The sequence below is a fragment of the Motacilla alba genome, chromosome 5, assembly GCF_015832195.1.
Source record: "Motacilla alba alba isolate MOTALB_02 chromosome 5, Motacilla_alba_V1.0_pri, whole genome shotgun sequence".
NCBI lineage: Eukaryota > Metazoa > Chordata > Aves > Passeriformes > Motacillidae > Motacilla > Motacilla alba.
In genome coordinates, this window is record NC_052020.1 from 52,498,431 (window position 1) to 52,519,703 (window position 21,273).

The following is a 21,273-nucleotide window of genomic DNA, read 5'->3' on the forward strand; positions in this document are numbered from 1 at the left end:
CAGAAAAGATACCCAGAATATTGGGAATTAAAGAAAATCTACCTAGTGTGTATGATAATAAAATAATGATAATAATAGAATCATGATAATAAAAGAATCTTGCATTTAACATTACAATCAGAATTTGGTAATTTTACCCCAAATCCTATTGTAAAATATTGCATCATGCAAATAAAGACACTAACAGTTTCTTACAATAAAGTTGCTTCACCTGCATCACAGTTTGCTGAAAAATGTCACATTATATATAGCTGATAAAAATCTTAAACTCTCTCAATCTACACTGTCTTGTTAGTAATTCCTCCAATTTGCTGATGCTTGTGAGTCACTCCATAAGAAAATGTTTAAAGTCTACTGAGTATAAGCTACAGACTCCAGATTTCCTGTTTTCCCATATTACTTTCTTAGTGAGGCTGCTATTTTAAGCAGAACAGCTATGAAAAGACAGAACTTAACAAAAATGAAAACAATGTTAGAATAGATTTTCAAAATTAGAAGTGGATTTAAGCATATATTGAACATCTGCTACATCTGAAATAGCCTGCTTATAAATTACTTCTAGGAAAGTAGCATCTGAAACTTGTTTATTTAAAGCACTACTTTCTTCCTTGTGCTTGCAGCCACTTTTAAACAGCCACAGAAATCTTAAGTATGTTTATATTAATTTCAGTCTTGGCTAGAATACCCAGTAGCTGATTTTTAATTAAACATCAACCTCATACTCCTAAAAGAAAGCATCCTAAAAGAGATTATGCATTCTTGTTGAAATATGAGTTGTGCACAAAATCTCAGACCTTTTTACAACACCGATCCTTTTACTCATAGTGATTTTGAGTCATAGACAAGTTACAATACACATAGAAAATACACTGTCTAGATCCTTTAGAAATGGCCTTGGAACTATATTTTTCTGGGTCTTTTCTAAGAGCAACAGCTTATTCAGATAGGATTGCTGAGGATGTTTAGCATCAATTCGCTGTTTATTCTGCCCTTAATTGTTTCAATACAAAGTTTTTCTGTGATGTAATACTGTTCATATGAGAACAGTATAATAAAACATTTCTAAAACACAAAAGCACAGAAAATAAGTATCCTGAAAGATGTATTGTGACCATAGCATACAACTTGTACTTCCCATAAAAGCAAACTGTAAAAAGCAAAAGTTGACCATGACATTTTGAAGTAATGAGCTTTTGATAAAGTCTTAAAATGTAAGAAAGACAATAAATGCATGTAAGAAAATCTGATAAAAAATTTCAATTCAGAGATAAAGCGTTACAAAACTCAAGCTGGTCTGCATTCTGGTCATGTGACAACTAAACCCACAATCATTTAAATTGAAGTGCAAAAGCTACACAGCACTTAAGTAACATGCCTACCAAAGTGCAAAACAAACAAATTTTGAAAAGTAATTCATTACCTGTTCACTATTTTCCCATCTAATTGCAAGAGAGCACATCTTTATTTCGCAGCACTGCCCGTCAGCTGTAAACATTTCCGATGCTTCAACACGCTTCAGCTCCATCTTTCTGCTCTTTTCTGTCTACACTACTGGTTTAACAGTTTGTTGTGAGCAAGCCAAAACAACAACCCTGCACATCTTACGAGTTCCTGCATGGCTGTTTGGCTCAGTGCAATCAATAGTAGGTAGGATGCCTTTTAATCTTACTCCATATGGGACGCAGGTTTCCCCAAACTCCTTATCGATATGAAAAGCTGTCTCTCTGCATTCATCAGCAATCAGCTAACAGAAAAGGCTAGTGGATTTTGCCAGCAGTAAAAGACCTAATCACGGCAAGATCAAGCCAGCTGTCAACTATAATCAGCTTGATTCATTGCACTTTTCATATTCAATGGAAAATGTTTAGCAATATACAGTTCTTTCATAGTTATCAGGTTAAACTGAAAGTGTAAGACCATAGACAATTTAGCTTGAAAAACACATGGATTATTTGTTCCTTTGTATTTTTGTAGTATTATCAATGCTGGGCCAAACCTGAATACCAAAGAAATCATAAAAATAATTGATTTTTGTATGCAATCTTACTGTTTAAAGTGACAGCAAACCATTCCACCTGAAACTTAACAAAGAGTTTCTTTATTAACAGAGACTGCCTAAGATAAAAGGCAGAGTCACAAAAGATACCACAATCTTAGGCAAATAACCTTCCCAGTGTTTGCTATTTGCTTTTCCCTACATAATTCAGCTTTTTCTTAAATCTTGCATGCAACAAGACAAATATATGAGCCAGCAATAAAGCTAAAGCATGTGTGCAATAGCATTAATCAAGAATCTGCAAGCCAGAGAAGACTGGAACAAGCCAAACCCCAGACCTAAGAATTTCTAAATATTAAACATTACAGAAAATACTAAACCCCATTAACAATTTCTTATGTATCTACAAATCAGGATACTGTAGAAGATAAAACCTCAAGACATTAAAAGCTGTAATTTACCTTGTCAAACTCACAAATGCCATGCAAGTTCACCCTCTCTTCCTTCTTTCAAGAAAGTAATTCAAGCACGATTCACTGCACTTATACAAGAGATCCAGTCAAATGGGTCTCCATAAGAACAGTGAAGAACTCTATGTCCAAGCACAATACAGTGACTATTCCAGCTGAATAAAGAACAGGCTTATTTTTAGCAAGCAAGTAAAGGTATGAGCTGTAGAGTACGATCATCCACTAGGAATACGAGAAGAAGAACAAGTTTAACTCCCTTGCTCCTAAATTAGCCAGAGGGACTTTCATTTTTCTCGGCTTTGATCCGAGGAAGACTGCAGGGGGAACAAACTTAGCAACCATTAGATCTGGAGGCAGCTGCAGAAACAACAGAGAAATAGAAATGTTCACTCGCCTGGGAAAAACATGCAGGTGGGAAATAGGTATGCCTGGTGTCCAGAGGCAAGATGGACAGGAAACTAAATGAGCAAGTCAGTGAACATGGAAAGGTGTGTCAGAGAAAGGAGGCCACAGCAGCACTGCATGAGAAACACCACAGAGACCATGCAAAAGATGAGAGAAAACACCGATCTGTAAATGACAAAGCTGCATGTAAGACAGAACTCTAAATATGGACTGAAAATGAATAGCTGGCCTTGCATGGACCAGGGGAGCCTCCTGCTCAGAACTGAAAGCTATTCAAAGTCAGAGCAACAGCCCAAACTCTCAAACTTTCACATTTAAACTCTCACAGCCATGCAGTGAATTTCATAACCAGTCTCCTATAAAGATCTACAGAAATAAAGGAAAGGACAAGTCCCAATTTCCTTAAAATAACTTGATACTAAAATATTTGGTTTAACCAAAAATGCCACTAATGTGACTGCAAAAGGATACAGCTGTGACAAAGGGCACTGAAGTGTACAGTGCAGGTGTAAGGGCTGCACAGCAATACTTCAGAAAAATAACAAGTCTTTAAGTAACATTTACTTTGAATTTATGTATATAATGTTATACATCAGTGAAAACACTCATGCTAAATTGTTCTAACTTTAAGTAAGAGCCAAGCAGCTCAGGATCTGTATGTGCAGTGACAACTGGAAGCAATTCTTCACATGCTTCATTTATTTAGAAATCCAGGGAAAAGAGTGAATTGTATTGCTCCATGTCCCCAACACAAACATAAGAAAATCAATAGCATAGTTAGAGTTTAAACAAACATACAGACTTCTCCTCCTCCCCCTCCCATGGATATCTGCAGCTAAGTATTGCTGTAAAACTGCAAAGCCATCAGGGAAGAAAAGCAAAGCTACATCTGCAGAAACAGGAACTAGACGTAGAGATTCAGTGAGTGGTGCAGTTTAGGTATTTTTCTCCTTTGTAAAGTGGGAACACATCCATTGGTAGTTCTGAACTAGAAAACCACATATTCAGTTCCTGTAACTCGTTGAAAGAACTCTCTTTGATGCCCAGAGAAGCAGCAGAACTACAAAACCTGTAGACTGCAAATAAGCGTGTGCAAATGTCTGTAGAATACAAGTCTGTATACTGTGACTCTCATATCCACAGCCATCTAGATAGGTATCTGGTATCTGGAGTGACAGAGATTAAAAATTACATAACTACATGGAGAAGAGATGGAGGAAAACAGTCCTTTCACAAGGTTCCAAGTGGGTTCCAAGAATGCTCCCTGGTCCCAACTAGTCAACTTAGATTCCTCAAACCAAACTAAGTCGGATGTTAAAAGTGAGTATTAGTCATAAACTAATCCTAACATAATTAAAATTGTAACAGGAGAATAATCACAGAGTAAGTGCAATGAAACGTATGAAATTATTCTCACAAAATCTAAACATATAGTAACTTTGTCCATTATGGACTGCAATATATTTGAGATTGTACAGGACAAGTCAAAACACTGTTTTTAAGACATTCCAAATCCAAGAAAAATGTGATTCTGCCCAAAAGGTTTAAAAAGGCCTCAGAGGGAGGTATGAGGTCAAGAGCATTTGAATTCCCTACAGCTTCACAGAAGTATTTTCTATAGGATCACACAATTATTAGCCTTTTAGAGATGCTCCCCTACATCACTATCCTTTACTGAGGTGTGAAAAGACTCAGATTTCTAGTCTGGCAAGAATTCAAAAGCTATTTGTATTCATTAAAATTAGCTTTAGACTTTAATTTTTTTTTCTGCTTCCTAATTTAATTTTTTCCCCTTAAATCCTTTAGTTGGATTAGTTTTTCTGTTTTTTTGAAGAGCAACATACTGCCAGCTGTCTGGAAAATGCTTCAGACAGACTTAAAGAACTCTATCAGTATGTGGAGAATCCATACTCAATTAATTCTGAGCTAGGAACTGAACAAGGAATTTGATGGTGCAAAAGGCTGCTGTAGGGACAGCAAGGCTTCCCTTTCTAGAAGATAAACAATTTTCAGAATCTATACCTTATGAAAGGGAACATCTCTCAGGGTAGGAGTAGAAGACAAGTTTTTGTCTCTTTAACAAAAGCAACAGAGAAATCTGCAGCAGAAAACTGGGAAAACTTGAATCTGATTTAATTACCATTTTATTAGAAGGTCAAAATGTTCCAGGAAGCTTACATGAGTATTTCTTCAGAAAAAATACTTTTCTGCAAACTGTTAGAATTTTTTGTACCTAAATTGTTTAAAATCATCTTTTAATGGAATTATTTGCTTTGACTTTGCTATGAGACACCTGAATCTAAATTTCAAGAATGACATAGTTTGCTGTTTGTTTTAAACAAAGTTGATTAAAACCTGCCTTATGTGAATGGCAGCCCCTTCCAAGCACGGTTAAATGTTATAAACAGAGTGCTTAATACTTACAAGCTTATATTAAATTGAATTTGCAGCTCAGCTTTGAAGAACAACTTCTATCCAGACTAAGCTCTTTATCCTTCAATAGTTCAAATGAGAAACTTCAAGCAAGTACATATGATGTATTTCTCATCTGAGTTTATTACTTCTGTTAAAAATGTGGCTTGTTTGCCTTTTTCCTCACAATTAGATTTGTTGTATCTTCACCTGACAGGTTAAGGAAACCTTTATTATTTCATATGTGCAGGAATAGTTGTAAATGCTCTCCCCATAACAAAATGTACATTAGATGTTTAATGCCTTTTTATCTGGTCACACTCATATGGATGAAATAAAACGAATGAACAACATATAATTCTATTCAGGGATTTTGGCCCCACTTGTAAATCTATCTAATCTCTAAGCATAGAATGGGGGAAGTCACAACACAGGGACTCAAAAGCAGTGTAGCTTTCCTGCTGTCATGATGGAGTGGAATACAAAGACTGCATCAAAGGGTATCCACCCTCCATCAGCAACCATACACTCTTTGAAATTGAATCAGGGCTACAAAAAACTTCCTTGTTTATACACGTATGGAGAAGTTTTAATGCATCTGTTAATGGAATTTCCCTAAGAATTCCCTCAGTATAAGAGTCTCCTGATACTAGAACAGCTGGACTACCTGTTATAATTTTTGCTAAAAGCTTCATTTGAGACACTTTAACAGACATAGTGAGCATGACTTCTGTTATCTCATCAGCACAAAACTTTCAAAACTCAACTTCATCTACTGGTCACATCTGCAATACTAAGAAAATTTGCAGGAGTGTGTCTTTGGTTTGGGATGATGGTCAAGTTTTTTTCCTCTAAACAGATTTCCTTTATACTAATGTTAACACAAATTCTGTAGAGAGATACAATGAGGTTCCACCTTATATTTCTTGGCAAAGGCTTCAGTCAACATCCATTAAGAAAAAGGCTTATTGATATCATTCTCTCTAAATCAGAGGAGCAATTTTAGAAACAGCAAAAATAAGTTTAAAAAATTGGCACCAGAGACCACAAACTGAGATTTTATGCTCCCCAAGTAAATTATTATGTATAAAATGGTTTATATTTAAAATATATTATTATTTATATATAAGCAACTACAGCAAATGAGTATTTCTTCATATACAGACTGTTTTCATTGCACAAATCTACTTTTATTCAGTCAAATACATTTGACTTCTGTCATGTTACTGTACCACATCCTTTTTTCCCCCCCCAACTACATCTGTTATCCTATTTTCTCATCTCCAAGAAATTTCTGGGTTATCTGATTACCTTTTCACCTGGACAACTGTCATCATCCAGTAGTGCTCTTTCTGGGAGAGCAGCATCTGATCCACATCTCCTGCTGAGGGCCGGCAGCTCAGCCGGGATGGGGCTCCTCAGTCCCTCTCCTGTCTGCCACTGACCCCCAGTGGTTTCACCTATATTTGCTCTGCCTCACTGTTCACAGACTGCTGCTGCTACTATGGAATGATGCTTGGATCATGCTAGCACATCTGAAAGCAAACAAGACCCAGCATTTGGATGACCACTGCTTCACAGCCACCAATCACAGAATCAAAGAAAGATTTAGGTAGAAAGGAGCCTCTAGAAGTCATCTGGTTCAATAAGCCCTGATTGGAGCAATTCAGACTGCTCAGGACTTTATTCAGCTAGATCAAAATTCCACAGACTCTGAACAGTCTGTTCCAATGTCTGTTACTCTCAATGATAAAACATTTTTCCCCTTATTTACTTAGAATTCCCCTTGTTACAACTTGTGTTCAGCTCCAATTGGCTCAGTTACACAAGCTAAAGAAAGGAAGCAGAGGAAGAGGCAGCTGTTCTCAGAGAAGAGAATCCCTCCTGAGACACTGTCCAATCTCCCTGGCAAAAGGAAATGTTTAGTTATGTAAGTCTGATCTTCACTCATCTGTACCTTTGTGTACTGGCAAAAAGATCAGGTCACGAATACAGCACAATCCCACTTCTAAGAAAGAAAGTTGTAAACAAAAAGCAAACCCCAAAAGGTCACCTCTGGAATAAGAGCACTTGTCAGTTCACAAAACCCAACTGAGTTTTTCCTTTAGACTTTGTTATGCAGAATGCAAAGTTCCCAGATGAATACTTACAGGTAAGTATTCTTTTTACAACAAATGTTTCACTGCAGGAAGAGACTTAGCCTATTCTATTTTTAACTTGAAAAATAATGTAATGAAATTTAGGCATTTACATAATGTGATTTTAAGCTAACCATTATTTAAGTAATTGCTGACCAAGCACATATAATTTCAAAGAAGAACAACAAAAAAAATCTTACTGCATATGACAAAATGCCAATTAATAGAATCATCTAAATTTAACTGGACAGATTACCCACAATTTTTTCCAAGACTATTGGCTCTAAAAACTAACATTCATTCTGAAGTTTTCTATGCATATCACACTTAGAGCTCTACCCAATATTAAGCAAGAAATCAACTATTTCATCCTTAAAGCAGGTACATGTAATAAAAATATACCTGAATGCAGAGTATTTGGTAAAATCTGAGCTGTCTTCAATGTTCCATTGGTTTGTGTTGATTTTAGGGCCAGTCTAACATTCAGCATTGCCAGCAACAATGAATAAGCCTAATGCATTACGTAAGTGTAAGCTGATTAAATCCTTGATCCTGAAGCCACCTCTTTTTCCCCCTCCCCCTCTGATTTAAAACTTAGCACAATTGAAAATCTTAGTTTTAAACACTTCCAAAACCTAATTTGTACCATTTTTAGCATAAAACCCACTACAATTTTACATTACTATAACACCCTCAGGTTTTAGTCTTTCTTCTATTTTCATAAACCTGGTATTTAATACACTTTATTTCCTAAACCTGCTAAAAGTCCTTTTTAAAGTGATCAGTTCCCCGAAGAATTTTAATTTTGTGGCCAACTTTTGGGATCTAAAAAAAAAAAAGAAGGTGTCCTGAATGGAATGTAGACAAGTGGTGTTCAAGTTATCAAGTCTGAGCTTTACCCCTAAAACTCACAGCAAATTCAATTCAATACAGAGCCATGCTATCATGAAGCTTAGCCCTGGCAGGAAGTGAGACTGTAAGGCATTCTGCACTTCCTAATTTCCCAGTCCTAATTTCCAAATATACTGTATCTCAAATGTAGTATCTGAGCTACAACCCACATGGAGAAGTAGATCAGGGGAGGTCATGAAAGAGTTATGTTCCCCCAGCACTTTAGAGCACCATGATCTCACTACATTGTCAATATGACAATGGCAGCAGGATAAACGGATCCATGCAGCAGAGGGTATCAGCCAGTGCTCTCTACAGAAAAGGAACGTAGAAAGCAATACATGATTAACTGTTGTGAATAGGGAAAAAAATTCCTTCCCCTAGGTCCACATGCCATACACAAAACAAGCTGCAAAAGAGCTGCAAACTGACTGAACAACTCTGTTGCTACATGGGAGAGTGTGTGAATTTTAAATGTTAATTATCAGGCAATATACAAACACAGAACTGTTGAATCTGCACAATTGTTTTTAAGATTCTCAAATTGAAAAACTGATTTGTTTGCTTTTAAGCTTTAAGTATTATTTTACTCTGAGAAAGAATCATATGCACATTTATAAAGTGACAGTGTTTCATTGAGACAATATAACTATGTATTCGTGAGTTCGAACATGTTTATTGAAATTTTAAAATGTTTCAACATAGCTAACTATAGCTGGAGTGTCTTGGTAAAGGCAGTAGAATGATCCTGAACAAACAAGACCAGACTATGCTTTGCAGAATCTTCACTAGTATTGAAGATGAGACAAGAGAGAAGAAAGTAAGGAGAGTTTCAGTTCAGGAGTAGAAGGCTTTTAAGCTGTGTTAATTTTTAAAGAGATATACTATCTTTTATGTATAAAAGAGAAAATGTTCAAGCCAGGAATCACAGGTTGCCTATGGTATGTAATTTTTATTTTTAATTAGCAACCTAGTCATAGATTAGATAAAAAACCTCCATGTGTAGAAATTAATGAAGTGCAAAATAACAGTATAAAGTGATGGCTCTGGAGAGTATGCAAGCTCTTCTACCAGCATCTGAAAACATCCCAATTCAGAGATACATCCTCACGTTTCAACGTATGTCGTGAATCAGTACCAGTGAGATAAATCAAAGATATGTGGACAGGCAATATAAGTGTGAAAGTATAATGTAGCTTGTTTTTACTTCACTCAGAATGACTACAACAGATTAGAACATGAATTAATAAGACTCCGGAGCTTCTAACATCACATAATTTCTTTCTAGACTGAAAATTCAGAGCAGTTGATGAAAAAGACACATTGTTCCATTCACTTTCTAACAAAACCAAGATCAATATATTTTTTTCCAGTTCCCATCAGAACACACCTTGAAAAGTGATAATTTTTAAAACACAAAGTGTTTGAGTGGTGTTGATCCAAACCTTTAAGGTTAATTACATACCCCATTCTCTGTTCGTTTCTCCACAGGTATATTTATACCATTTCTTTGATTTTGGGCTTGACGTCCACCTAAAAATAAAGCATCACTCTTAGTGCAAAGTTCAGTTTTCAACACAAATGCATTTTACTCTTGAGTCTGTTCTCCTATGTTCTGAGAATTCTGTTCAAGAATTTGTATCAAACTTTTACCTGTGAATTTTTATTCTGTTAGTTCCAACTCTTTCTTAGTAAAGCTACTTTTTGTAAGGAGTGAATCAGCAGAAATAAAGCCTTTTATTTCATAGAATTCCACAGTTAAAAGTACAGACATGCAGCTCTATTTTCCTGACTTCTCTTTAGGCAAAATGGCATGAAGGGCAATGTACTCAAGTTTTATATTTTGTGTCCATAAGAAGCAGTAGCTTCAACTGAATACATTATACATTAATATAGTAGAGAAAGATTTTCTAATGTCTAACTTATAAACAACTTCAGTCTAGAAATCTATCCATAGCTCAACGATGAATCCAAAAGCCTTGCAAGCATGATTCAGGAGCAATGCTTTCCTTGTACATTCTTTGGCTTTAGGTGTATCTTAAATTTCTTAACGTACTTTATATTTTTATTGCCCAAAGGATAACAGACTATTTTACAAAGTACCTAATTAATACAAAATTCCCTCACACATTTTTGGGTCTGCTACTTCTGCATTCAAAACAAGCAGGAACCACTTAAAAATAAGAGAAGCCTCAGCTGAAAGCAATAAGGACTCAGCAAAGACTTGAAATCCTGTTGTTAAAAGTAGTCAGATTAGTTGAATGAGTCAGGATAATCTGGGCATGCAAACACATCTCACTGAGACACCTTTCCTGTCCTTCAGACAGTCTGACAGCCATTAAGTCTACAATGCACAGTCTCAAAAACTCTTCTCATAGATTAAGCACAGTCTACACCAGTAAGTTCAGAAAGCTAAAACACTTGTATTTTTATATTCTAGTCTTTTAAGAAACCCCACTTCATAGGGCACTGTTTCATATAAGCACTTCTCCTACAGAACCAAGCAGACCAGCAATTTTTCAAGATGCAAAGTTTCACAACTATTAAATACACCTACATGAAGTACTGAGAAAGCAAAGGCACTGAAACCTCTGCCAGTGATGTCTGTAAAATAGATCTGAGTTTTTAAAGGAGGCAAAGGAGTTACCAAGTCTTTCTCTGTGCAACTGAAAGAAGAAAAAAGAACCATTCTGCCCTCTCAAAATGTAGGGTCTTTCTCTCAATAAGAAAGAAACTACATCAAGTCTCTAATATTCACCAACTTTTTTTGTATCCAAATTAAGCAGCATACAAACAGATCTTGCTATTACTCAAGAGACTGGCAAAAATTATTCTAAAGAAGAGAATTGGTGCACAAGAACAAGAATAAAGGTGCCCCTGAGGAAGGTTCAAAATGGCTTTGGTACAAGGAAGCTGTATTACATATAACCACTGAGGTTCACTGGACGAACTGAAAGCCAAACTCACTTCAGAAATCTTTAAAAATCTGTTTCAGTCACAAGACTACAGGATAAATGTACTTACTCTGTTCATTGCTTTCAGCTGGTGACTCTTCATGACGAAGAAAAAATTTCACCTCTTCCCTGCGAGGCCCCCACTTCTGCAGGTGGTCATACATCATGTGATCAAAGGGTATGGGGCGCTCTACAAGTACAAGAGCAAAAAAACCTCATCACAACTCCTTAAAACCAAGCAGGGTTATACAGAACTCTTATTAATAGTCAGAATGCCCTTTTTGGTAGCAATTCAATCTATCTGATGTATTTTGTCTTACACAAAATCTAAGAAACAGGCACCCAGTGGATGTATGGTATTAAAAGCTGGCCTGTTGCTGTAACACAGCTCACTGCTCCACAGGACTACAGAACCAGCTTGCAAATCCAAACCAGTGTTTAGGAACCCTAATTTAGGAAATAGCAACTTTGCTCCCCATCAACACCAAATAAGCCATTTGTTCTATTATTAAGATGATTCATTCAATTTGAACCTCTGGGTTTCCACACAGACAAAAAGCCTTATCATTATATTGACATTTAATCTCCTAACTACTTGAGCAGGTACTCCCACTCTAATACACTTTGCCAGACACTAACTTCAAGTATATGTGGAATTACTGGCAACTCTTTGAACAAATAAAGACTAAGTTCTATGCAACAGTCAGTCTCTTTGCTTCTCCACAAGAAAACATTTGCATACTGTAATTATTTCTTCTTAATTGAGCCTATATATTGTTAGTAAGAGACTGCATACTATATATTTAGTATTTCAAAATGAAAATACATTTAAGAAGACAAGTTTTTCACTGCTTCCATAATTACACTTGCATCTATTACCAGTTGTTTTTATTAAGATAATAAAATTCCCATTTTAAGATCTAATACTAACTAAGGTACCAAAATACATCTTCTAACCAGAATAAAATTTTCTTGTTTTATATACTATACTTTGTTGTTAAAAGCAATATACTTTTGGCCTCCAAAACCCAAACCACACTATCTCCCACCGGGAAAAGTACCTCTAAGTTTGTTACCCATTTCATACTTCACTCATTTGGCATGAGAAGACAAAATGATTCAAAGATATAAGAGCAATCTTGGGAAAGGCTTGGAAAAACCAATTCACAAATTGTTAAAACCCAATGCATTTTTATCAATTGTTTTACAATGCATTTAATACAATAAACTTTTGTCAAAGTATGTCATGTTCAGTAGGTATGGGATTAACACAATTTAGCCACAGTTAGATCTAGCTGCTTTCAGTGGTGAAGAATCATTCATACCACAACCTAATCATATTAATCAGGTGACTGGCTACTTATTTTTCTTAAAAAAAACCACCAAACCTGCCCCCCCCCCCCCCCCAAAACAAACCAACAACTACATTTAAAAAATGGATGATTTGCTTCACTCCTTCCTGGTCCTCACTCAAGTGGTGTCGTGGAAACATTGTCAATAATGTTTAAGCACACAAGAATAAGGTCAGTAGCTTATTACTACTCAGTTCTTGAAATGGAATTTTAAAAGCATGATTTTCAGGTTTTTCAACTCCTAAAGTAAAGTAAGGTTTCAAGTGCTTTGAAGCATATCCACTAAAATTGCAGCATGAGCCTTCTAAAGATCACTGAATGTAAAAATATTTAAGTGGTTTAGTTCAGAGACTTTAGAACACAAGATATGAATCTTTAGGAATTTTTGGACAGAAAAATTGCTAGGCAAACCCAGCTGTAACAGGGCTGGACTCATTATGGAATGGTGAGGCGCAGCTGCAGCTTCACTCCTGGTTGAGCTGGTCTCCCAATAAAAGTAATGCCTGATCCCAGGAGCTAGTCAAAGTAAGAGGTGTCATTTACATAATGCACCTTTAATAATTAAGACTAATATATTTCAAACAGTGACAATGGAAAGAAATGGCAAAGGTGTTTTCTACTAATTTAGCAGTTCTTTCACAAAACCAGTTTGGGATGTTATCCTGAAGTAGATAGAAAACAGGTTCAAGTAGTAACAGCATCATCAACATCACTGAAACAAGCAAAAGAAAGAGCAGCACTAATCATTCTGTGCAACCTGGCACACTAAACAAATTCAGGAAATGAAGAGGAAGAAGAAATGGACATTGACACTTGACACAAGACATGGTAAGAATTGAAATCCCCATTCCTTCCTGCGGTTTAAATCATTTAAATCTATAAGAAGTGTGAGAAGAAAGCATGATTTTATATTTGTAGTGTAATAGTACAAGAGATATTTTCTGAAAATCCATGTTCTTTAAGACCAAATCAAATCAAAACAAAAAGAAACACTACAGTTAAATTTTTTGCTGGTTGTTATAGCATCAGAAATATTTGTCAGTAACTGTTTTCTCAAAACTATTTCAAACTTTAATTTTAATTTTTAAAAAAAATTAAATAGAAGACAGCATTCTGAGAGCGTGAAGAAAACGTTAAATAGGAAAATGGGTGTAGAGTAATAATAAAAAGGCTGGATTCCTATACTTTAGCAACACATCAAAAGTTATCTAGAGAACACTTGTTTTCATGAATAACAGAGCAGAAAACCATTGTAAATGCATACATCCATACTTAACTGAAAATACTGCCTTCGATTTTAAGTTGGCTCAAGATCCTAAAATATTTCTGCGAAATGAGCTATACTCTTTTCCTTTCAAGTAAAACCTTTGACAATGGGCTAGTTTTAAGTATTCCAAAACAAAACACCCTGTAAATCTGAAACACAGATACTGCACCAATGTTTCAGAAAAGAGTTGCAAAATTCTTCTAGTGGAGCTACAAATCCACTATTTAAAAGTAAGTTTCAGTCTTCAAAATCTATTTGTATCTTGATTTAAAGGATCCTGCTATGTGAAATAAACACACTTATGCGTCCTCTACATGAAACCAGAATAAAATAAAATGGATTTTTTACACAGGGGAGTTTGCTGTGGTATCTGGAATGAGTTTTTCCCTGTTAAGGTTTGCAGAAGTACATTCAGAGTAAGAAACGATTTCTTTCACACTCTCTTGCCTCCTATGTTACCACCACACTGAGGAATACCTATTATAACCAGTTGCTGAAGGGCATTCCAGGAGTAAATGAACTGAAAAATTCAGTACTGGGTGGATTTAAAGGTTGTAATCAATTCTCTCTTGAAACATACTACAAGTTCCTGGCCTCACACCTGTCTTTGACCCTCCTTTACCGACTGCTGTTTGCAATAACGGGGGAATGAGGAAGAACATTCTGGTTTTGTCTCCTGTTACAGCATGAGAAATCCTTGCAAAAACAGTAAGCTCCAAGCTGACAAAGCCTGATATATCAGACACAAACCCTATTGACTTTTTCAACTACTACTCATGTCAAGAAGCTGGAAAGGAGACGGAATGAAGAACAAAATACGAAAATCAAATGTGAATAAATTAAATGCTTAGGCCATGCAACTCTGACAAGAATCAGTTTCTGGACTCTAATGCAAACAACATCTAAACAATTTTACAACTCTTGTGAAGCCCTCAACCATTTCTTTGTCACACAAAAGCAAAGAAATGAAAGCTACAATAATAAATAAACCAATATGTTTCTCAACAGCTAAACTATTGTAATCTTTCTCTGCACTGTAGAAATCTTACATATTTTTGAATTTAGTAATATTTTTCTGGAAGAAAATTGGTCCCTCATCCTCTAAAAATAAAATCAAGTGTTTATCATCTACTTGTACATACACATTCAAAACAGGAAGACTATTAAAATAGACAGTATTCTGTTAGAGCAGTACAGTTTAGAAAGGCTTTTGGGCATGCAAACTGTTATTTGTACCTGATGATAAGATTACAGTCCACAAGCCCCAGTGCTTTGAATTTGAATAGACATGTATTATTCAGCTGGGCTACCTAAAAGAAGCTGTGGCTACCTGTAGAGCAGAGGAGTTAAGCACATTCACAAGGGGCCAGGCAGACTCTCTCTTATGGAGGGAGGTGTAATTTGTCAATTGTGCCACAAGGAGAGACTGCCAGGAAAACAGACCACTTACAGTGTGTGACTAAATCTAACATGTTTTTTCAGCCCATGATTTGCTGTATTAACTTTTGTTTTGAATTTTACTTTCCAAAATGTCCCTGAAAGAACACTTGCAGATCTCTTGAGGATAAGGGTGAGGGATCAGAGACAGTGTAATAAAAGAGACAAAATATGCTTTTCCACTGGCATAACATGTAGCAGTTTTACTGCAAATTGCCTCACACTTCCCACTCAGAACCATAGTTTAAAGTTGGTTGTTGTAACTGTCGCATTTAACTGTTCCAACTCTTGTTTTCTAAATCAGATCTCTGCTCCAGGCAAAATAATTTTTAAAAATTTCAGTGGAAAGAGTTCAATTTAGCTCTCAGAAGAAGCAGTAGGAAATATTATCATATATATGCCCAGGTCGTTCCACTGAGAAATCTATGTAGCCTAGACTTTGGGTCAAGAAGCTGAGGTCACAGATTTTCTAACAGCATCCTACATTTAAGAACAATGAAATAAAAATTTGTGCTGAAAGTCCCACCAGAGAGCCTTAAAACCAATGTGCAGGATATCATTTTTGCTGACACTACAGGTCAAAGACCCAGAAACAAAAGTGTTTTATTTTTTCTTTCATTCTCTCCAGTGTTTTCTGTTCAACACTTTCAGTGGAATAGATCTATACAGTTATCACCTTGGGAATTTAGCAAGTAAAGCTACCTTTGTGAAAGCACCTTCATGTGAGTTTTACCAGAAGTTCAGAGCTAAAACACCTAGAAGCTCTGGGCAAGCTTCTTCACCTAAGTGTTTGCATGTAGATCTCCACTTCAGAAAACGGGGTGAGATTAACAGAAATTTAACAGAATTAACAGGAAACAACCAGCTAAAAGCACACATCTCCTTATTCTATTCACAGCAATATCCAGATCTCCACTGACTTTAATGGGATCAAAGAAAGATAATTCTCGGGGCAGATACCCAAAATTTAGTCTTAGTCCATCCATTGCAACCTCATAGATAAACTCTATTTCCCACTTCATAGAAACTTGTAGCTTTCAATATCTAACATCTTGAGAAATAAAGTGTTACATCCACAGATGAAATATTTTCTCAATCTTAAAAGTTATCATAGAAAATCTATGCTTCAAAGATCCAAGTTTTGCAAGGTTTAAGTGTTCCAGGAAGATGCTGTGGATCACTTTTCCAGTTTCAAGTCACCCTTTAAAGCTAGCTGACAACATTCTTTCCTACATTTTTAAAGAAGTACACCTTCAAAGTATTGTGAAAGCAAAAGAATAAATAATACCACATATGACACTTTCACTGACAAGGGATTGGAAAATATTAGGAATATCTGAGTGTAGTTGAAGTCTGCAGATCCATTTTAGAAATCTGTGATGCACTTGGCATTGTAGACTCCATAACCTAAATTTCCAATATGAAGAAGTTTTAACCATTCCTCAAGTTCTATCCTTAAAGAAAAGTCTTCTAAGTGTGTGTACACTGAATTTGTATTCCTAGAATTGAAGGCATACAGTTCTTAACCTTTCCCCTGTTCACTCTTGCCTAAACTCTGGCTTTCCACTCAGGTAGGAAATTATTTCTTCAGGTACCTTTTCCTTTTAAAAAGTCTTAGAAAAATTTAGAAAAAGAAAAGAGGCATAGAAAAAGATGAGGCATATTTTTCCTAAGAGGAAAATACTTTGGACTGCCAATAGGTAAAAGTTCCAAAGGCATCTGAATAATGCCTGTTGTGTCTGTCGGGCAAAACAGGCCCCAATCAAAATAAAACACCTCTATACAAAATTTGAGAATTCAGTATCAAGTTGTGACCTCATCAGTCTTTATACAAAACAAATTACATTAAATAGGGGTCACTTTAATAATTAAGAGATAAGAATGGGGGATTGGAACTAGATGATCTGTAAGGTCCCTCCCAATCCCAACCCTTCCATGGTCCTATTATATGATTCTATGAACACGTCTGTTATCCCATCCACTAACCCTACTTCCATCCATACATTGATAAACAATAACCTGGAGGTTTGTACTATTTGCAGCTACAAGGATCTATTTATAAACAGAATCTACTGTGCATGGATTTTGACACATTCCTGAAAAGAACGGCCTGCCTCATGATTCTATGAAATAATAATTGCAACACAAATAGGATATGGACACTACTGCCTGCTCCAAGAGAGGCTGGCAAATCTTTGAGAGGAAATGTTCATGAATAGGTGAGAGATACTAACTACGTCCCATTCGGCCATAGCACTGTCTGCAGAGCATCTGCTACTCATGATACAGAGAGAAAAAATAATCTATACCCTTTCTTAAATTTCAGCTAGTGTTCACATGCTAGCAGCGAGGAAATAGGACTGGAAAGAATGCAGGTGATGATCTGCACCCACTGACTGAAAAAATATCATCATGAGATTCCCTACTGTCATTTAAATAACCTCCATCCTATTAGAAAAACAAATACAGAACACTAACAGGCCTTACACATGCATTTTATCAAATACTTCATGCTGAGGAAGAAAACAAGAGGAGAGTCAAGAATTACATTAATCTCTACAGTTATTTGAATTACCATCCTTTGCATCAAAGTCTACTAGACTAGAAGAAAAAAAAATAAAAGTACAATATGTAATTGAAACAATTAGTATTGAGAAGTCACTCTTTTTTTATAATTGGTACACATATTAAAATACATTTCCAGTGAACATTTCACTTACCATTTCCACGCCATACTTCAGCCAGATGGCAGCTTCCCTCTCCAGGCTCTTTGCAGAACTCCACTACATCGCGACAGGTTGTTTCTGGTGTAATTGGAACTTCTGTCAGAATCTGTTCATTGTTGCTCAGAAACACAGTTAATATCATCTGAAAGAAATAAAAGAAAAGCAGCGGAATATTAAAAAAAAGAAAAAAAGAGAGACATAAATAAGATTATGGGTAAAATTTTTCCCCCTCTATAAATGGAAATGTATGCCTACGATTGGTTACCACATTCCAAAGTTGTTTTCAGTTTCCTGTCACTTTGACAAAGATTTAGTCCTTTGTGTTCATTTTTTTTTTGACAGTACATTGAATTGACAGGTTTTTTTTATAAAAGCTTGAGTTGAAATGCTTTAGTTCTGTCTGAAAATAAGGTTGGGAAGAAAGGAACAAGTTTCGGCTGTATTAGATGCTTGAAATCATAGCATTTAAATGCTGAAAATAAATTCACACTTGGCAAAGTAACCAGAAGCTTCAGGATGTACTCAAAGACAAGTATTCCTAAAATGCACTAAATACTCTGAAAGACACTTTACCCTAAGTTCCTGCTTAAAATTAAAAGAATAATTTTATACATTCTCTCTGTACCTTAATTCCCATCTGTAGTGACAACACTGTTCTGCAAATAGTGGATGGAAAAGAGAGAAGAACATCATGTTTTGGAAGGCAAAAAATACCATAACAGTAAGTGTCCCTAAAGAATGTGATAAAGTTAGTAACTTTACCTGCAATGAAAGTTCTGCCAGATCTTTCCCATAAATAAAATGTGGCGTCACATATTGAGCCTAATAACAGCTCTTCATTAAATGAGCACTCTCCAGGTAAATAAAAGTTGCGCTCCAATTTGCATAAGCAACTCCTAAAAACATTCATAATACTTTTATCTGTGGGATAAATACATCAGCCAGACTGGAGACTGACATTAATAACAGCTAGATACTGAGCAAGAGCAGTCTGTCTACTTTAGAAATAGACACAGGACAAATTCCAAGAAAGCCCAGGCTTCAAGCTCTCAGTCTCGTCAGTCCTCCAGGCTATTTCAGTCCAGGTTTCTACTCTCCCTCAGCCTGCCAAGTTTGCATGCTGTGTCCTGAAGTTTTCAAGTACCTACACTTCAACACAAGAAGCAGTCAACCAGAACTGAAAATATACCAGAATTCACCCCCGAGTTTTTCCAACAGCAGCGTAAAGAAAGCCATGGTAAAAGCTATAATACAAGCTGGAGGAAGCTACAGGATGCAGCCAACAGATAATAATGAAAGTGCCTGTAACCACCTACTGTAAACAGCTCAAAACATTACTGTTTCCCCAACAGAAGATTCAGACAGTCTCAATATTCAGTGACTGTGGTCATCTAACAAGTGACTGATGTTGAATCTATTAGTGGAATTTGACCTCATATTTAAGAAGAAAGAGTCACAAGCATGAACATAAACCAAAAGGCTTAGAAGAAACCTTAAGAGGTCATCTAATGCAGTCTCTTGGCCTCAGGCAGGATAAACTATACCTGCATTATTCTGCAGAGATGCTTGTCTAACCTGTTCTGAAAAGCCTTTCATGATGGAAGTTCCACCACTTCCCTAAGCCATCCACCCCAGAAATCCAGGATTCCTGTTGCAAGAGGAAGTTTCTTAAAGCCTATTTAAAGTTTTCCTTACCACCATTGAAACCCCATAGTTCTTTTAGCCACAGGGGAAATAGAAAACACATTTTTTCCTCCTTTTCCCTCCACAGTTAAATTTAAAGAACATGTAATACGTAAGTAAATTAAGTAACTTAAACAACACCAGTTTAATAAAGTTATTAGTGCCAGTATTCCAAACTGTTTCCCCGTAGCACTTGATAGCAGTTTCAGAACAAAACCCAAAGTTCTGAATTTTTTTGAGAATACCAGGTGACCCTGGTTTACTACCTCATAATCATGTGTGGAAGACCTGTTTTCTTGGTTTGAAAGGATATACATAATGTCATAACATCATGTGACTTTACATGGTTTCCAGGTTTTGATTTCCTTATTGCTGTAAAAGCAATACTAGCCCAAAAATCTTGTTTTATGTCTTCAAGATTATGCATCTGCTTCTGCAGACAAACTGAAAGAGAAAGAAACGCCTTGTAGATGTGAGTTATCCTATTTATCTCAGTCACTTCTCCATAAATTCCAATCTCAAGCACTACATGAACTCTCAGTCCCCTTGGCAATACCAGGACAAAGTTTGCTGTACCTCAATCGCACCACTTGACTCCCTCAGCTCAGAGGGCATCGGTATTGTCCTCTGCAAAGCTGGGTGGCACAGTTTCAGCCCAGGGAAAGGTATCTCACTAATGAGGAAGCAAGGTGCTGCAGCCAACAACTGGCGTAACACTCCTCAAGGAAACTTGATTAAGTAAGGATTTGTTTTCAACAGGTTGAGTAATACTAAAGGAACTGAAACACTGTGCTGCAAAACAAATATCCTGAAACACTCACAGCAAGACTCAAAATATTGAACATTATTACAATCTTAATTATATATATATACATTTTGCAATATTAATTACAATTTCAAGTCAATGTCATACCTGTCCCTGTTTGTGGTGGGAATGGGAAAGAATCAGAGGTACTACATAGTGATAAAAATACAAATAAGCATTGATGGAGTCTGGAAATTTGCTGCTGAGGAATGCAAGTGAAATACACATGAAATACCCAAGTATACCTACTGAAGTAAACCAGTTACATGAAAAAAACATTCTTCACCAAAGACACAAAAGAATGGATAGTGTCTTTGATTTCTCATTTTAAACTGATTTCTAAATGGGAGCAGCTGAATAAAACTGATCTTGTAAAATTGTGACCATAACCATTGCAGTATTTCTTTGATCATCTCTCAATTCACAGTTTTTAATATGTGAACACAGTGTCACACAACGGGATCAACCTAACACTCACGAGCAAATCACCTCAGGGATTCTAAATCATGTCTTTTTTCCACAATAAACATCAAGCTCCAAACTTTACACTTCTTCTTTCTCACCACACACATGGGTATTACCTGTAACTCACCTCTATGGCTCCTGCTACCCAACCAATGGTTTGACTCCAACTTTCACAAATTCTCATTTATTTTCTCTCAGTTTTTAGTTTTTTTAACCTTCATGCAAACTAGTGTATCCCATCATATTCCAGGTCTTTTTCACGCCAAATAAGC

General features: G+C 36.1%; 1 protein-coding gene across 8 annotated transcripts in view; it reads right to left on the bottom strand.

The window, feature by feature from the left end:
* The window catches only part of PPP1R13B (protein phosphatase 1 regulatory subunit 13B), a 70,281-nt gene that overhangs the window by 25,995 nt on the left and 23,013 nt on the right, over positions 1–21,273 (bottom strand). For 5 of the 8 annotated variants that reach the window (XM_038137504.1, XM_038137503.1, XM_038137499.1 and 2 more), the window contains exons 2-4: positions 18,043–18,190; positions 11,337–11,456; positions 9,778–9,845 (exon numbers count right to left, since the gene is read on the bottom strand). In XM_038137504.1, coding sequence (XP_037993432.1) covers positions 9,778–9,845; positions 11,337–11,456; positions 18,043–18,190 — 336 coding nt within the window. Of the gene's footprint in view, positions 1–1,420; positions 3,453–7,823; positions 9,747–9,777; positions 9,846–11,336; positions 11,457–18,042; positions 18,193–21,273 lie in introns of those variants that run through there. The other 3 variants (XM_038137501.1, XM_038137507.1, XM_038137505.1) reach the window with 3 other exon arrangements.